General features: G+C 43.4%; 2 protein-coding genes across 4 annotated transcripts in view; one reads left to right on the top strand and one right to left on the bottom strand.

The window, feature by feature from the left end:
* The window catches only part of CAMK1G (calcium/calmodulin dependent protein kinase IG), a 41,223-nt gene extending 33,848 nt beyond the window's left edge, over positions 1-7,375 (top strand). For all 3 annotated transcript variants that reach the window (XM_081916400.1, XM_081916398.1, XM_081916399.1), the window contains exons 10-13: positions 1,917-2,004; positions 2,776-3,200; positions 5,064-5,196; positions 6,592-7,375. In XM_081916400.1, coding sequence (XP_081772526.1) covers positions 1,917-2,004; positions 2,776-3,200; positions 5,064-5,154 — 604 coding nt within the window. In that variant the 3' untranslated portion in view covers positions 5,155-5,196; positions 6,592-7,375. The remainder of the gene's footprint in view (positions 1-1,916; positions 2,005-2,775; positions 3,201-5,063; positions 5,197-6,591) is intronic.
* Positions 7,376-7,676: 301 nt separating this feature from the next.
* Positions 7,677-17,121, bottom strand: part of LAMB3 (laminin subunit beta 3) — a 50,907-nt gene continuing 41,462 nt past the window's right edge. Inside the window, exons 19-23 of the mRNA XM_081916300.1 lie at positions 13,955-14,162; positions 11,488-11,629; positions 10,418-10,594; positions 9,645-9,798; positions 7,677-8,017 (exon numbers count right to left, since the gene is read on the bottom strand). Coding sequence (XP_081772426.1) covers positions 7,878-8,017; positions 9,645-9,798; positions 10,418-10,594; positions 11,488-11,629; positions 13,955-14,162 — 821 coding nt within the window. The 3' untranslated portion in view covers positions 7,677-7,877. The remainder of the gene's footprint in view (positions 8,018-9,644; positions 9,799-10,417; positions 10,595-11,487; positions 11,630-13,954; positions 14,163-17,121) is intronic.

Below are 17,121 nucleotides of genomic sequence, written 5' to 3'. Positions count from 1 at the left end.
ACCTCTTCTACTGTAATACTTTTATTTAGGTGTTTTTTTTCCTCATCCGTTACATGGATCCCTCCACACTCTGCCAGGTATTTTTCTATTTCTACTTCTTCCTCTTCTCCCTTCTCATACAGCTTTCCGTAAAATTGGGTAAACCTTCTTTCTATTTCAGTTGTTTCTTCCACTATCTTATCCTCTACTATAAGTTTATTTATCACGTTTTGCTTTTTCCTCCTCCTTAGTTGCCATGCCAGCAACTTCCCAGATTTGTTCGCCGATTCGAAATATTTCTGCTTCATGAATTTAATTTTCCACTCTACCTCTTGATTTAGTAGTGCGGAATATTGTGTCTGCAGCATACTGGAGGTTTGTTTAAGTCTATCATCTCCTGGTCTTATTGCTAATTTTTTTTCACAATCTTTTAGTTGGGTAAGGATCTCTTCTTTCTTTTGGTTTCTCAGTTTTCTCCTGTAGCTGTTTTGTTGTATCAGGAAGCCTCTTAGGACTGCTTTGCCGGCGTCCCAAACTACGTCAGGGGGCGTACCCTTATTCCAGTTTAAATCAAAATAATTCTTAAGAGTGGCTTTGGCTTTATCTATCACCTCCTCGATTTCTAAGAGGTACTCATTCATCCTCCACCTGTAGTATAAAACTGGTGTTAGCTTTTAGTGTAGATTGTTGAGGTTGTTATGGTGAGCCTTCTCAAGCAAGGGAGCAATTGAGCTGAGCCTCACAGGGGCAGGCAGGCTTGTGGTGTGTTCTAAGTTCTCCCCAGGATGACCATTAAAGCAAGTAGACCTTTCAAAAAGCTAAGAATTACTCCATCAGCCCTGTGTACCAAACAATATAAAGAGCAGTTTTGTTTGTTTAAAAACATTTACAAACAGCTTAATATTTCAAAAACCTCTAAGCAGTATACAATGTTTAAAATGGCCAATATAATTTACACAAGAATGCAACCTAAAACCAATAAAACAGGAATATAAAAGCATGAAAAAACAAATGAAACAATAATTCAAGGGAATATAATGATCATTTGAGTGGCTTCCTGCTCACACCAAATCCTTTGAGAGGGGCATGTTCACACAAAATAAGGTACGTTGGTTGCACCTCCCTGAGTTTGTCAAAAACTGAAAAAGAATTATATGGTTTTATGATTCCATAGTTCAGAAGATCCACAGATTGTACAGTTTCACTGAAGCAGCCCCAGTCATTCTCTGCTCTAGTTCCTATAAGTTAGATCAGGGTAGTCCAGTGCGTTACTCAAGGGTGACTTGTGGCCCTCAGGGCCTTTTTTGGGTGGCCCTCAGCAACATTTGATGCCCCCAGCCCAGCCCTCATGCTGCCTTCCCAAAGTCTGTTAAGGGGGATCCTGGGCTTTGGGAAGAAGGTATGAGGGCTCTGACAGGGTCATAGAGTCCTTCTTCCCAAAGCCTAGTTAGTGGTTTTCCAGCTTTGGGAAGGAGGTAGGAGGGCTCTTGGACCGTGCCTGAGCTTCACGCCTCCTTCCCAAAGCCCAGTGCCTCACTTAGCCACCTTCAGGAAGGCAATTCAAGGATTGGGATGAGGGTGTGTCATATTTTGGCCTCGCTCCCCCATCCCCTGGTGCAACAAGGCCCATGGGTTCCATGTCAAAGTACTCTTGTGGCCCATTTGGTATGAAAAGGTGGGTCACCTTGAATTAGATCTACCATTTGGCATGGCTGTTCACTGTGAGGACAGCCAGGGAGGGGGAGGGGACATCCTCCTCTGACCATGCTCAAACACTGAAGAATTTGTTTATATTGTGCTCTATTGCCTTTTCCCTTTTGGGTTTAATTACTACTGATTGAACATACAAAGGCATTAGCTAACTGTTGCAAGAATGCAAAATGCCTCACAAACACCATCTGCCTTTCTGCCTGTTATTCCTCTCCCTCTGTCTGCAGGATTAATGGAAACACAGCTCTCCACCGTGACATATATCCATCTGTCAGTGCACAGATCCAGAAAAATTTTGCTAAGAGCAAGTGGAAGGTAAGTTGCTTGGTGCTGCTATCCAAGCATATTACGATACCCAAGGACATTCAGTTCGGTGTCTAGCAATGAATAAATACCCCAAAGAAAGATTTCCCAGCCAAGACACTCCTCCTGGAACTCCCCTAAGCATTAGTATTGGCATACCAGAAGACTTAATATGGATTTGGCCCTGCCATGTTGTACAATGTCCCTCATTAATGGCAGAATTGTCATACCAGAGAAATAAAGGACTGACATTCATTTTAGGAGTTTAACTTTCCCCTGTGTTAGGCCATTATGGCAGCTGCTCTATATACCAATTTTAGATTGGTATCCAAAATGCACTTTTCACTTCTGAGCATGTCTGCATAGGATTGCATTGCCCTTGTGCAAAGTGGTTTGTAACCTTTGCCTTTTATTTATTTGTTCTATTTAACACAGTTGATAAAACATTTAGTCATTACAAACCTTTGAGCACTTTTGCAATGAACATGAGAAGCAGACCCCATATCCATACTCTGTTGGCTGGAGCTGATGGCAATTGTAGCCCAGAAATCTGGAGGGCACTGGGTTGGCAAAGGTGCCATATTCAAATAAACATGGGATCTCCTGCTTTTCCTGTTACTTCTGCCTGTACTTGAGGGAATGGGGCGGGGAGAGCAGGAACCTGATTCTGCTTCCAATGTCACTCCAGAAAGAATTCCAAGAGCAGAGTAGCATCTGAACAGACTTAATGTTCAGTAGTCCGGTAGGCACTCGTACAAAACTTGTCATCTTCTTTTTTGCTAGCAAGCCTTCAATGCTGCAGCTGTTGTACACCACATGAAGAAGCTCCATATGAACTGCCACCACCCAGATACCAAAACCAAAAGCAGTCTCCCGCTCATAGAAGTGCAAAATGCATCAAGACCCAATACTCCATCAGTCGCCTGCCACGAAGAACCAAATCGAGAGGCCAAGATGCTGGGGCCTGTGCTATCATGCCAAAACACTTTGGAGCTTTCTAATCAGCAAGGCAAGATGGCAGACAGCAAGTGTTTGGATCACCCGTCTACCACACCCCTCCCTGTCACTTCCAGCACAGCCACAGAAGACCACCAGAGCTCTCCAAACAGACCTTCATTTAGCTGCAACACAGCATGTGGAACACATGAGAAAGTGAAGACGGCTTTTTGCTCAGAGTCAGTGCTCCTCAAAAGAGGTGCCAAACCCCAGTAAGTGTCCATTCCACCACATGGAATTGTTGAACAGGAGGCCCTAATTGTCACTGAGGGCGCAATCCTACGGTTCCTGGGTGGGCATGTCAGGGGTCATGGAATAGATCAGGTCTAACTTAGTCAGGTCTAACTTAGTCAGTGTTGGAGACCTCAAACACAGGAGAGGGAGATCTCATGTTAGGTCCTCCCTTTTTCACTACTGGCTCCTCCAAACACCAGAGCTCCAATCTCAGCATGGCCACAAAGGACATGCCAGGAAGGGTCTTGGACCCAAAGGCTCCTGAACTGCTTTAGTTCTCTGATGCATTCTCTGTCTGGGGAATAATTTAGTTATGCTCCTGAATGTGACTACATCTGTCCCTCCACTTCCTGCCCTCCATTGTTTCCAATGGGAGGGAAAATGTTAAGCCAAAAAAAGTACATTCAGTATGCACTATACCTCTGTGCTAAATGTGCTCAACCATTTCGGCCTTCCCTGATACATTGTGTGAACCTATCCATTATGCTGTAGATGGGTTGTGATTGCCAAACCAGTTCAGGACAGCTGGATCCAGTAGGGGAGAGACTTGCTTTGTCCATTGCATTTTTGCCACCAGGTCCCAAATGAGATGCTGGCATGTGCTCCCACAGAGCAGCAATTGTACCTCTAACCATTTTTGCTTCATCTTCTTTGGCATATCTTGAGATTTATTGCAAAACTCACGGATTCTGATTCAAAGGAAAATATGAAAAGGCAATTTCCCTTGCCTTGAAAATTTCCTGAGGGTGTAATATCAGGCTTGAAGTAATTTGCTTTCACACACAGAACCCCACAAAAATATTTGCTTTTGTTAGGAGACCATGCTGGAAATTATTCCCTTTGCTATGCGTTGACAAAACCAGAATGCACTGATGGCTTTAAAAAGTAGAGTGCTGCGATTTGGTGTCATCAAATCATGAAAACCCATCAGATTCACAGTAACTCCTAAAAGTATGACAGCTTTAAGAAGCTTAAATTAGTTTGTTCTCAGGTTACTCTATAAGGTGGATATAAAGCCTATAATGACAGGAATGTTCACATTAAATTTATCCATATTTTATCCCAGATTAACAACACTCCCACATAGAACAAGCAGTGCATGAGATGTTCAAATGTACTTTGTGGTCTTGCATGCAAACCCAGCCTTATAAGTACTTCATTTTTCAGATTAGGCTTTTTTTAATCCACTTACTTTTGAAACGTTAAGGCAAAGGTTTTTATCCAACTAAGTTTTCCTTGAAGTAGACCCACCGAAATGAGTTGACCTAAATTAGCCTTGTCTATTGATTTCAGTAGGTCTACTCTGAGTATGGATACAACCCAAAAATATCCAAATCTAGCAAGGGAAGTTAATTAGCAGAGGTAGACTTCTGCACCTGTGACTTATGTGTATGCAGTGAAGCATATGGGTGTGTAACTTCATCTGAACTGCAGCACTCTTCAAAACTCGCTTGCACAGGCTGGATACATCTGTAATTTGGATGTCAGTGTGTTATTACACTCTACGGGGCCTCAGTTTTGTATGAAATGTGTCTGATAGGATTCCCAAATTGTTGCAAGTTAAGCAGTAGACTATTTCCCCAACTGACTGTCAGCTTGATTCTTAACCATTTAACCTGCTGTAAGGATTTTATGCTGATGTGAGTTTCAAAATCATGCAAGGGGGAAAGCAGTAGTTTACTTCTTGCACACTTTATTGGTGAATAGATCCTTGAGCCATAAAGCTGCTGACCTATAGATGAGCTGATTCATATGTAAGTATTTTTAAACAATGCTGCCGCTGTCTTCCGCACATATAATTCACTCTTGTTTTGTTTTCAATGTTCTCTTCCAAATCTCAGTCATTTCAACTCAGAAGTCCTTGTTCCAGTGAAAGCCAGTAACCACTCCTATTTTGGCACTGGGCAAACTGGAGTTTGTTTGGTGATGTGATTGGAAAATCAGCCATTTGAGTCTTTCTCATACATTTACCAGGTAAGTGTGTCTAGATCCAGACGTATTGAGTGGTGAAACCTTGATGATCCAGTTCCAGTTCCATTCTCTCTTGTCCTTGCTTAATGCTTAGGTGAAAAGTGTCTTTGTTTAGCTAGAGAAGTTGGCTTAAATGTGCATGTATACCAAAGCACTGGAGAGGGGAATGCAGGTTGGCTCCCCCCCCCCCAATTGTGGCGCACTCTATTCTTTCATGCCTAGTTTGATTACATTGGACAGCCTTTGGAGGGCAGGAGGGTGCACTGCACTAGAAAATGCACTTACATGAGCAGTAGAAAGTTCTTTGGGCACATACTATAAACTCTTTGGTTTAATTTGCATTATAGTCCACTGGAGCCCTAGGGTGCTTGCTGCAGTATTTATTTGGTTTGCAAATATACGAGTAGAGAGTAAATGAAAGGAAACAGCATGCACCTCCTCAGCAAGCCATCAGGTCCACTATCCCACATCAGATCCCCAGAAAAAAGGCTCTGCTTTCTTGCTCTCTATCTGCTCCAAATTGCTAGCATGTGCACACACACCCAGTTGCTTCTCAGTCTCCTTAGCTGGAGGGTGTAAACTTCCACTATGCTGATGTATCTCATAAGAAATTGTCAGGTACCAAGAGACCCTATGGTTAGAGATTTCTAGGATATGAATAGTCAGCCAGTCGCCGTAACGCCCCTGAATGAAAATATCCCCAATCTCACTCTGAGAAATAAGTCTTTAAGTCAAGCTCCCCTATGAGAGTCTGTCCAACTCATAGCTAGGTGTGTGTAAACCCATTGGTGTCAAAAAAAGCTTAAAGCAGGGCACCTCAGACCCAGGGGCTGAGTATGGCCTTCTAGGCCTTTCTAATTCACCATTGACTCATGGTGGTCAATGCCTCTTGAGTGCTTTTTCCTGACTGGAATGTGTCCTTGAAGTGTGATGATACCTGTGGGTTGCCTGGATGGTGGTTAGAGAGATGGGTGTAGAGAAACTTCTGACATCTAATGAATGAAGGTGCCTGCCCCATGCACTGCTTGCATGCAGCTCCCAGAGGTTCCCCATGAGGAAATGTGCCCTTTGGGGTGAAAAAGATCCCCACACCTTAAAGCATGCTTAACTCTATATTAGCTTATGGCCAGTGTTCCTTCTTCTGAGAGATCCTTAATGTTAAGTATATAAACTCTGCCAAGTGGAAAAGCAGTTTGAGAGCCAGCAGTGGTTTTGGTTCTTGGGGACAAACACTTAGTTTTATCACTGGTATTACTGTGTAGTTTTTGCTGAGCCACTATCCTCCATTTCAGCGGGCAGAGCTTTTAAAAACACCAGCCACAAGATAAACAACTGTAGCACTTCTGAATTTTGTGGAACTATGTTACACGTGACTAATAAGTTTCATCTCTTTCAGAGGGCTGTTGGATTCATCTCTTTAAAGCCACAAAATCAAACATCAATTGTGCAAGAAGAGAGAAGAGGAGCCTGGTCTGAGCTCTGCCAGGCCGAAGTGAGTTCTCAGTTGCCTGTGGCTGTTCATTTAAGTGCTACACATTCATAGGCCTGAGCAGTGCTTTTTTTCAGGGGGGTACTCCAGTACCGGCACCTCTTTTTTTGTTGTTAAAAAGTATGGCACTTACTGTAACAACTTCATGGTGAGTGCCGGCACCTATTTTTCTAGGGGGGAAAACACTGGGCCTGAGGATTTCTGTGATGCAATTGACTTGAAATGTTAGAGGGGTTATTAATACCAGCAAGAAAACATTTCTATGAAAGGAAGGCAGGTTTTTGCTAGCCATTTCAGTGTACTTATCTACATCCTTGCAAAAAGCTATCTTTTATGCGGGGGCGGGAAGAAGGGAGCATGTTTGCTTTGTATCTATAGCCTGTAGCTGTCCAGTGGAATAACAGAACACTTGCCACGAGTTCTTCTTTTGTGCTGAGCCCATGTGGAAAAGGTGATCAAGTCTGAATGCATTCTATGCTGGCTCGCTTGTGTAGCTTTCATTACAGCTGTGGTAGCCAACGAGATGTCCTCCAGATGTAGATGGGTAAAAACCTCCATATTCCTTGTACATCTTCCAATGGATGCAGAGGGGACATACATGGCCTCATCAAGAGAATAGGAATGCTAAGTTCTGCTTCCAAGCCAGTGATTCTACAATATGTACCATGCTTAATAAAGCTGATTGGTTTTTAAGTGCTTGTTGGTTATTGATGGCAAAGGAAGCAGTCTGTTAATTCATTCTGGAGGGTGCTCACCTGAACTCCAAGGGCAGATTTTCTTCCTGCCGTCTGCAGAGTGTTATGCTGCCAGTAAAGCAGGTGGCGGCTAATAAGACAAGATGTCCTTGTAATATAAAGTCCAAGATACAGCAGTGTCATTATTATTGCTGCTCACAATCACTATTCATGACTGTGTTTCTTCCCTAATCCAAATCCAGCTTCAGTCCCCCTTGTTTCTGTAGTGCAAAAGTTGCAAAATAAGCACACTCTCTACATAAAAAGGAACCATCTGCAAGGTTTAATTCAAAACAGTAATTCTAAAGTATAAAAAAGACCTTGAAAGGCAAATAAATTAACCCACTGACTTTAAATGCTAGGGCTCTTTTGTTCACAGCTAGCTTCTGATAAAAGTGAACAAAGTTGTTTTATTTGTAAAGAGGGGGAAAGGCATCTGAAAAGAGACAGGAAGGGCTGTGCTAGTCCGTGCATGTGGCGTAATATTCAACTCGACGACTGATATGATCACGAATGGCTTCCACCTTTTTTTCCAGGCCTGCCAGCTTGGCTGATTCAAGGAGAAATGCGCTGTTGCTAACTTGAAGCTCTGTTTCTATAGCTGTGGGTTGAAAAAGAAATAGGGTACATGCACAGAAAAAAAGGTTTTTGTTTCATCTCCAGTTCTTTAACATTATATATATGTGTGTAGGCTGTTGCTCAGCAGCAGCCATGGGTTTCTCATTCATCTGATCAGAGTGAAACTAAGCTGTTATATAATATGCCCCCTGTTGCAGAGTGTGTGTTAATCTTTCAAGGTCACACTTTATCTCTCGAGATCACTGGCTGATTCCTTGCATCCTACCCTCCCCCTTGCTTGTATTACCAAGCATGCACAGCTCTTTGTGCACAAATTCAGCATTACTTTTAAACTTCCTAATGCAAAGAACAAGCTTCAGTCCCAAGAGGAGGAAAGGCATATGCATGCAGAAAGCAGAAGACAGGTTCCAAGGATGGAAAAAGGACCTTGAGCACAACAAATCAATTAAGTGCTGCCACAGTTTGATGCAAGCATTCCTGCAAGTTCTGGATAGTAGTACATCTATTTTAGTAGACAAATTCAGCAGCTGACTTTTGCTTGAGTCTACACCCATAGATGCCTTGCAGACCACATTTTCTGCCTATCCTTAACACCCCCCACTGAGCCTTCCTAAAACAGTGGCAGGATCTGAACCACAATTTTTTAAAAAAATTTGCTGCTCTATCACATAGCATCCTGAATCAGTTCCTTCCGATTAGGGGCAAACAAGTTTTGGCATTGACGTCAGCAGACACTGGTAAAATATGCTCTTCGTGTTCTGCATAGGAAATTGCCTGCTGCTCTATTTAGTAATATCAACACTCCTTGCTGCATTTAGCAAACTCTGAGCAGGAGTAACTGCCTGGCAGCAGCCAGCTGCCAAGTCTCTGGCACAGAGAGGCACCTTCAATGAAAGCCATTCATTAGAGGCACAGCTTTATCAATGGAAGCAACGCCGACTCCCCTTTCCAGCAACATCCCTGGCTCTGAGCCAGCCAGTTACTCATGCTCCACCTGCTACAGGGGCCAAGGCATTTAGTCTACGCACTGGCTGCTTCCCAAAGCGTGTCGAGCAAAGTCATTAGGTTTGAAAGCTTCAAACTGAAGTGTTCAAATGAAGCATCGAAAAAATCTGGAACTTGGCTTGGCAACCAGTTGTTAAGATGCGAGCCTGTGAGTGGCTCTATAAGGTGTTTACATGACACCCCCACCCCACCCTTCAGTGGACATAGCATCAAAAGAAAGAGCAGAGATAACGGGGGTTATTGCAGTCGCCGTTCGTTTCACCTTTCCACAAAACCCTGAAACTGGACTGGCAGAGATTTTGCTACTCTAGAAATGCACACAGCCTCCATTTTGGAGAACATGCTCACAAGGCCTTATAGTCTTCAGCAGACTCCCATCACCCCGATTACTGGCCACACCAGCTAGGACTAATGCAAGTTGGATGTCATCAACATCCAAAGGGCCAAAGGTTCCCCATTCCAGATTTGTACCCAAAATGAAACACCTTCAATACTGCTTTTGAACTTTAGTAGGATTCTACTTATTCTAGAGATAAAATTAATCCAAAGAGAACCTTTAGTTCTTTACAAATCTGTAATCCTGTGTGGTCAGGCAAGGCAGAGAAAACTACTGTGAGGTCAGCTATAAGTCATGCTCTCCTTACCTCCCATTTTGGCCATCATACTCAAGGCTTCTGTGAACAATGTGCTGGCCTCCTTATGGGCATTTTGGATCCGAGCCCCTTGCTCTCCCAGGTTTGATCCTTGTCCCATCCTCCTCTTAAGTTCTGCATATTTTTGTCTCACCTGTTCAAATCTCTGTGAAGAAATTGAGGGAACAGGCTAAAGTCACACATCTGACGGCTCTATCATGTGGATGCCATAGAATTTCCAATATCCCAACCTCCACTACAATATCCCCCAGTGTTCTGGAGCAGATCTGTGGAAGGTGCAGAGGGTGCAAAGAGGAGGAAGGGGGAAATTCCATTGCTCAAGCACAAATCCTTGCACTAATAGAACAAGTGCATTGAATATACCCCTGTATAACTAGATCAAAGGATTATGAAAAAAGATGAGCTGAGGCTGACAACCCAATTCTATGAATTCCATCAGTTCCTCAGTGGTCTGTTGTTTAGGGCTATAATTGAACCAAGCATGGAAAGCTGGACAAGCAAAAGAGAGAAGGTATGTATGATAGAGACACTATATTATAGTGAGGCAGCATGCCATCGTCTTGAATAACCACCAAACTGGGAGCAGAATTCAAAGCAGCTCCCAAAAGGTATTGGCCAGGGCTGCTTGACTAATATTGCACCCCAGAGCATGCAAACAACTACAGGAAACACAGTGATATGTTTTCCTTGAATCACAATGTGGCAGCTTTAAAATGAAGGGGGGAAGAAACATTGTAGTGTCTGGAAGCTCCCATTTCCCATACCTGCTGAGTGCTCCTTGCTTGCTCACTGGCTTCTCCTGCTTTTTGCTGAGCATCGGCAGCCAACAACAGGTTCTGCTTTGCATTAAGCTGTAGCTGGGCAAGTCTCCCAGTGAAACCATCCAGCTGACCAGTGATGTCCTGCACACGCTTCTCAGCTGGATTAAGGACAGCCTGGATCTGAGCATCCCAAAAGAGGAAACATTTAGCAATGAAAATTCTTGTCCCTGAAAAAATATATTCATTGCAAAAACTTTGTTCTACTCAAGAATCTATGGAAATCACCAACTTTTTTTGGACCAGCAGGCACACTTCAAATATTTAGACTGCTATGGGTGCTAGTTCTAAAATGGTGGTTGTTAGGACGTGGCAGAATACAAAATGGCTGGCAGAACACAAAACAAGCGTGTTGAGTCATTACTGATTTCTGCCTCCTGCTCCCCCAAGAACCTCCTGCTTGCCATAGGAAGTCACCCATGCCCTGCTAATCTCAATGGTGGAGATGGCACAATATTGATTACCTACACACACACACACACACACACACACACACACACACACACACATGATGCTGTTGTTGTCTAATAAAAACAGAGCATTCCCCAGAACCGGGAAAAATGTGTGTGTACAAAAATATATTCTCTTGCATGAAAAAATGCAAGACGGCCAACAACTGCTCATGTCCTCCCAGTTGGCAATCCATGTCTCAGGAAATAATGAAGACACTTAGCTTATCCAGACTTGAAATGGGACTGAATATTTTTATGTTAACTGTTTAGGGTTAGAATAGTTGACATTACCTGGACTGTGCAAGGGAAGGGAAGTTATGATGCTCTGAGTCTGAAATCAATCTTTATAATGTTATTCCTTTAAATAGGTAATGTGCTTTATTGTTTCTGTCGGGGAGTGTGTAGGTGTTCCACCTTCACAGAACTTCTTCTTTTTTTAACATGAGTCATCGACAGAACAATAAAGATGTATTTGGGCCTGGAGGATCACAAGTCCTGCCGGCTTGCTGTAGAGTAAGCCATTCATTTGGGGGCTTCAGAGCCAGACACTCAAGTGTCACTCACCTCATTAAGGCGGTCTTGGATGAGCCGGAGGGAATAGCCAGAGCCACTGATGGTGTCCTCGGCCTCCTGAAGTGCTGTGTTTGCTTGCTTCAAATTCTCCACCACATCTTCCACATTGGCCCCAATAGCATTGGCCCGATTCCTAGGAAAATGTTAAATGTATATTTATGAAAAAGAACCCCTCTGAATTCCCGTCACATATTGCTACATGAAAAATAGACAGACTGGGCCAGTAAGAAGTGGGACGTGGCAGAGAGGATGGACTACAACAAACATCTATAAACAAAGCATCCACACCATACATGTAAAGAACATTTTACTCTCAAAGGATCCTGGGAACTGTAGTTTGCTTAGAGTGCTGGGAAGTGTAGCTCTGTGAGAGGTAAACTACAGTTCCCATGATGCTTGGTGGTGCTTTGGACTTATTGTGTGTGTGTGTGTGTGTGTGTGTATATGTGTGTGTGTGTGTGTGTGTGTGTGTGTGTGTGTATATATATATATATATATATATTTGCTTTCGTAGATTTTCACGGGTACAGGAATGCAGGTTTTGGTGTCCTCAGGTGTCTTCCCGTGTAAAAGTTGGGGTGTCTAGGCGACGTTTCGACGAGGTCTCACTCGTCATCTTCAGGCTGGTGCTTTCGGCTTCTTGTTACTGGAACAGAGCAGGATCTCAGTGTTTGAGTTCCTATAAATACTGTTGAGGGGGTGTGGTGTATAGCCTCCAATGTTCTGGGCAGAGAGGAAGTTCCCAGGCTAGTGTGCCTTTTCTTCTTTTGTTCCTTAATTACTCAAGATATCCCTCAAGTAATTAAGGAACAAAAGAAGAAAAGGCACACTAGCCTGGGAACTTCCTCTCTGCCCAGAACATTGGAGGCTATACACCACACCCCCTCAACAGTATTTATAGGAACTCAAACACTGAGATCCTGCTCTGTTCCAGTAACAAGAAGCCGAAAGCACCAGCCTGAAGATGACGAGTGAGACCTCGTCGAAACGTCGCCTAGACACCCCAACTTTTACACGGGAAGACACCCGAGGACACCAAAACCTGCATATATATATATATATATATATATATATATATATATATATATGCAGCAGGGACAAAACGTTGAGCAGCGTCCAAGCAAGATAAGCCAGCAAACTTTAATTCAGAATCTTAGGTGGTTACCAAAGTGAGTGCTAGTGAAAAATGTTGTCTGTGTAAAAGATCCCATCACTTTATGCTAGCATGGTGAGAGCTAATAACGTAATGTACAGCAGCTACAATGTATGATCTGTCATCCAGGAAATCCTTGGCTCCCATCTCCATTACAAGGATAAGTTTCTGCAAGAGGCTAACCTTCCACACTTGCAGGGATACTCTCAGCATAGCCTCCCTGCTGCCAAGAGATATCAAAAAGGACGAGGAAGTGGGGGCCTGACCACCTTTACCTCACTGGATCTGGCTGGGGATGAGTTTCACTGAAGCAAGTCACTGTGCCTCATTCAGCTGCCTCTGACCCCACCCAAGTACCATATTTTTCGTCCCATAGGACGCACCTAGTTTTTTGGGGGGGAAATAAAGGGGGGAAATTCCTTTATTTCCCCCCAAAAAACCAGGTCGGGGAATCCAAACCAGGTCGGGGAACAGCGGGATGGCAGTGCTGCGCCTCCCCGCTGTCCCCCGAGCTTGTGGGGCTGCCCAATGTCTGCCCGAAGTGCGGCCTCCCCAGGCTTGCTGATAGCTTCCTGAAGCCTGGAGAGAGAGAGGGGTCGGTGCGCACCGACCCCTCTCGCTCTCCAAGCTTCAGCGAAAGCCTGCCTTCGCCCCATAGGACACACACAGATTTCCCCTTCATTTTTGGAGGGGAAAAAGTGCGTCCTATAGGGCGAAAAAAACGGTAATTGAAAAGTTATGGGGGGAATCCTATACAAATAATTCAGTGCAAATACAAAAATTGTGCACATAGTAACAACAGCAGTAATTAAGTGTAGAATACAAACTCGGAGCTCCCTCCCCATGCTGCTATAGCAAGCACTGAACCCAAGTACACAGGTTGCCAAAATTGTGGAAACCTTTTGGGGAAAGTGTAATTTTGAGGTTTGATGGCTCATAACACCACCCTTTTTTGGGGTTATTTGGCTATATAACCTTTGATAGAATACAGAAAATTGAACAAACTTTGTTGAATTACATTCTTCATTAAATTATCTTTCCATCGATATATAATTTTATGGTATTACTCTAAAAGAAAGTTACCAACAGATCTCAGTGGGTGCTAAATGAAACCACATCACATATATAGTGTCTTATTTGAATTGGTTTAAAAACTTGAGGTTTTGCGTACACGTCCCCGGGAAGCCTCAAGAAGGCAAAGAATCTTGTACTAGCTATAGGGCAGGACCTTTCTTCTGAATAATATCTACAAACAGGTTCCATCACTCTTCTTACATGATCCAACAGTACTAAAGGCCTCTTTACCTGGCTTCTTCTGCCTGCTGCTGAAGCTGTCTGGCCTTAGCAACATCCCCAGCCGTTTGGGAAATGAATGTCTCAGGGCACTGCAGCTTAGCTGCCAGGCTCTGAATCTCATTCATTTTCCTGAGGACTGTGGCAGTGTCAGCGGGAAGGCGAAGGGAGAGGACGTAATCGCTGACCTGCTGGATGGTAGCAGCATCAGTATCTGGATCTGCAAAGATAAGAGTGGGAAAAAGTGAAGTCGAGGCCAAGTGAGAGTATATATCTTATTCAACAAACCAGAAGCTTCCTTGAAGCAAATCAAACACTGGGTCGCTAGGGAAAGCCAGATCTGCTGCTCTTCCAAATAAAATTACAGGACAAATATTGGTGCAAAGACACACACATCTCATCTTCACCTATGTTCACTCCAAACTCTTGCCCTTACTGTTATTTTTTCCTTGGAGATGGAAGGAAACTCTGTTGTCCAATCATGGCTATGGTAAAATCCAGGATTCACCCAAGATTTCAGAAAACAATCTGAAGAAACTGAACTCAGGCAGGCCACAGCCCTATTCAGGTGTTGTGCCTCCATCATATGAAGAGGAAGGGGTCTAGAGAAGGGAGCCTCCACAACATGTCGCCTCCACAACATGTGACACAGGCTAAAGCTCTGTGTGATCAGGGTTTGAAATCATACAAGGAGCCCAAAGGCATAAAGCAGACTCTGAGATTCAGACCTTCTAGTTGTGGCACCTGGAGAGCAGTGGGGACACAATGCAAGGAGCATGGCTAATGAGCATGGCTCCATTCTCCTGTGATTATTAGAACCACACAAAGGCTTTTTCTCCTGAACAGGGCTTGTGTGAGTCTAGGAATTAAAGGCATAACTGAGGCCAGTTAAGCCATGGGATGTTGATGGGCTGGGAAATGGAGGGAGAGAATGAGAATTGGCCTGTGTGGGTGTGTCAAACTGTTTATAGTATCCTTGAGCTCAGCATTAGGAAATGACCCTCTCCATCCTATTTTATACTCCTCCAAGCTCTTTATCAATCCTGACTCCTTTGCAACTGTATAGCACAGTGAGAGGAGGGTGGAAAGAAAAAGTACGTCCTTTGCCACCTCCAACCAACACTCAAAGGGTTCCTGTTCTAGACTGTACAAAGCACTGACAAGGAGCATTCCTGTTAGGATGTGGGTGATACACTAGGGGGGAAATGTGTTGTAGGTTCCCACTGGTTCCTTATATTAGCAAAGCCAGAAATGTTCAAAAAAACAAGCAAGCAGATTGAAGAGAGAACATAAGAAGAAATTCAGGAAGCGTCAGAAGCTAACAGTTAAGGGGGAAACTAGGCATGGACATCAAACTGTCACCATTTTGCAGGAGGGTTTCAAGCGCATACTGTAATTTAAGTTCACACAATCCAATTGGATTAACACACTCTGTCACCCTAGTGCAACAAATCAACTTTATAAAAGAATCAGCCTCTTTGCAGTTTGGAAAGTGAAAGAAATGCAATGAAAAGGGTGGGATGAATGAACGATTAACAGGAGGATATAAAAACACCCCACAAGCAAATCAGGATAAACACAGGACAAATTCTCAATGTTGCATAACCATCTCACACGCAAATCAGAACAAATGCTCAGTAAAGACTGCATAGAGTCTAACCTCTGCATAAGCTTTGTGCAAGAAAATCCAGGTGAATTCTAAATAAACAGGTTGTCTGGAGGTTAGTTAACATTCCAGTTGTGTAGACGTTCCCCTTTTGAATCTAGCCACCCTAGCTGTCAGCAGCACTTCTTATTCTCTCTACATGTAGACATTTTTCAAAGCAGCAGGAGTTAACTGGTCCATCACTCTCTGCATCTGCCACATCTGAGATGTCTCAACATTTCATGATTTATTCTCACAACCAAAGTATCCCACCCTCTCGGTATTCTCCCCTAGATACTTGTCAAATCACAGCCTTCATGCTTGTCAGTATGCTCAGGGAGAAGTCTCAAGCAAGAGATGGGGATTTAGAGAGAGCGCTATTCAAATAGGCAAGTTGATATATATAGGCTTCTAACAAAATAATATTAACTAATGATAATGCATGACTTTAAAAAAAAGGATTGAGGAGCACATTTTCATGCTAAATAATGCCTGCAATTTAAAAACAAATGTGTTAAAATGCATAAGGAAGAAATCACCCAAGATGATGATTGGACAATTAAATACTCAGAAATATAGTCCACTGTATTCGGCAGAGCTTACTCTAAAGTAAGAGTCCCAAGGGCTAAAGCCTAACAGTGAAATCCCATATGTATCCACTCAGGAATAAGTCCTATTGAAGTTAGCTGGCATAGGTTTGTAGCCTGAGGAATTCAACTAAGGCCTAATCAGATTAGACCCAATTAAATTAATGAACTCAAGTTAGTCATGCCTATTAACTTCAGTGAGCCTAGTCTGAGTAGGACTAGTGGTTAATATCTTCTTCTTCTTCTTTACACATTGGTCTCCCCTGAAGAAGATGCTGGGCAGATACCCATGTCTGAATTTATTTTTTTCGGGGGTGGGCAATTGAAGAACCACTAAGTCAATTAGAGATGACAGGAGAGGAACTTCTAGCAAAACAATACAAATTAGCAGGTCACAAATTCCAGATACTCTCATACACCCAGGAGCTCAAATGTGAAAATGTTCACCTCCAAACAAAAAAATAAGCCATGGCACCAAATCAGCTTCCTTATCATGGGATTGGTTAGTAGCACCTATGTGTTGCTGGGGAACAGGGGTGGGTGGGAAGGAAGAGCCAGGGATAGACTCTTCTCTGTGATGGTCCCAGATCCCTGGAACAGCTTCCCTAGGAAAATATGCATGGCTCCCTTCTTTGTCTACAGTTACCTCACTGAATTACTGTCAGCATTTGCATCCTAGAATTGGTAGGAACCTCAAAGCGCATCAAGTCAAACCCTCCTGCTTTGCCCGAAGTTGTGTGAAACTGTAATGTCAGAATGCCACCGATATCTTTGAAGATAAGGCCCCCGTTGACCAAACTTTTGCAACTAGATCCTGGGCTGGCATATCCTTTCTCTTAAATGCACTCCTGCACTGCCAGTACAACTTTTCTACCACATGCCCTTTACTCAAAAGTAAACTCCCACATGTTTTAAGCTTAACTTGGGAAGTAGTCCAGCTCATAACC

The sequence above is a fragment of the Podarcis melisellensis genome, assembly GCF_964234715.1.
Source record: "Podarcis melisellensis genome assembly, chromosome: 6".
Taxonomy (NCBI): domain Eukaryota; kingdom Metazoa; phylum Chordata; class Lepidosauria; order Squamata; family Lacertidae; genus Podarcis; species Podarcis melisellensis.
The sequence above is the reverse complement of the archived record's forward strand: the minus strand, read 5'-3'. Positions and strand labels throughout refer to the sequence as shown.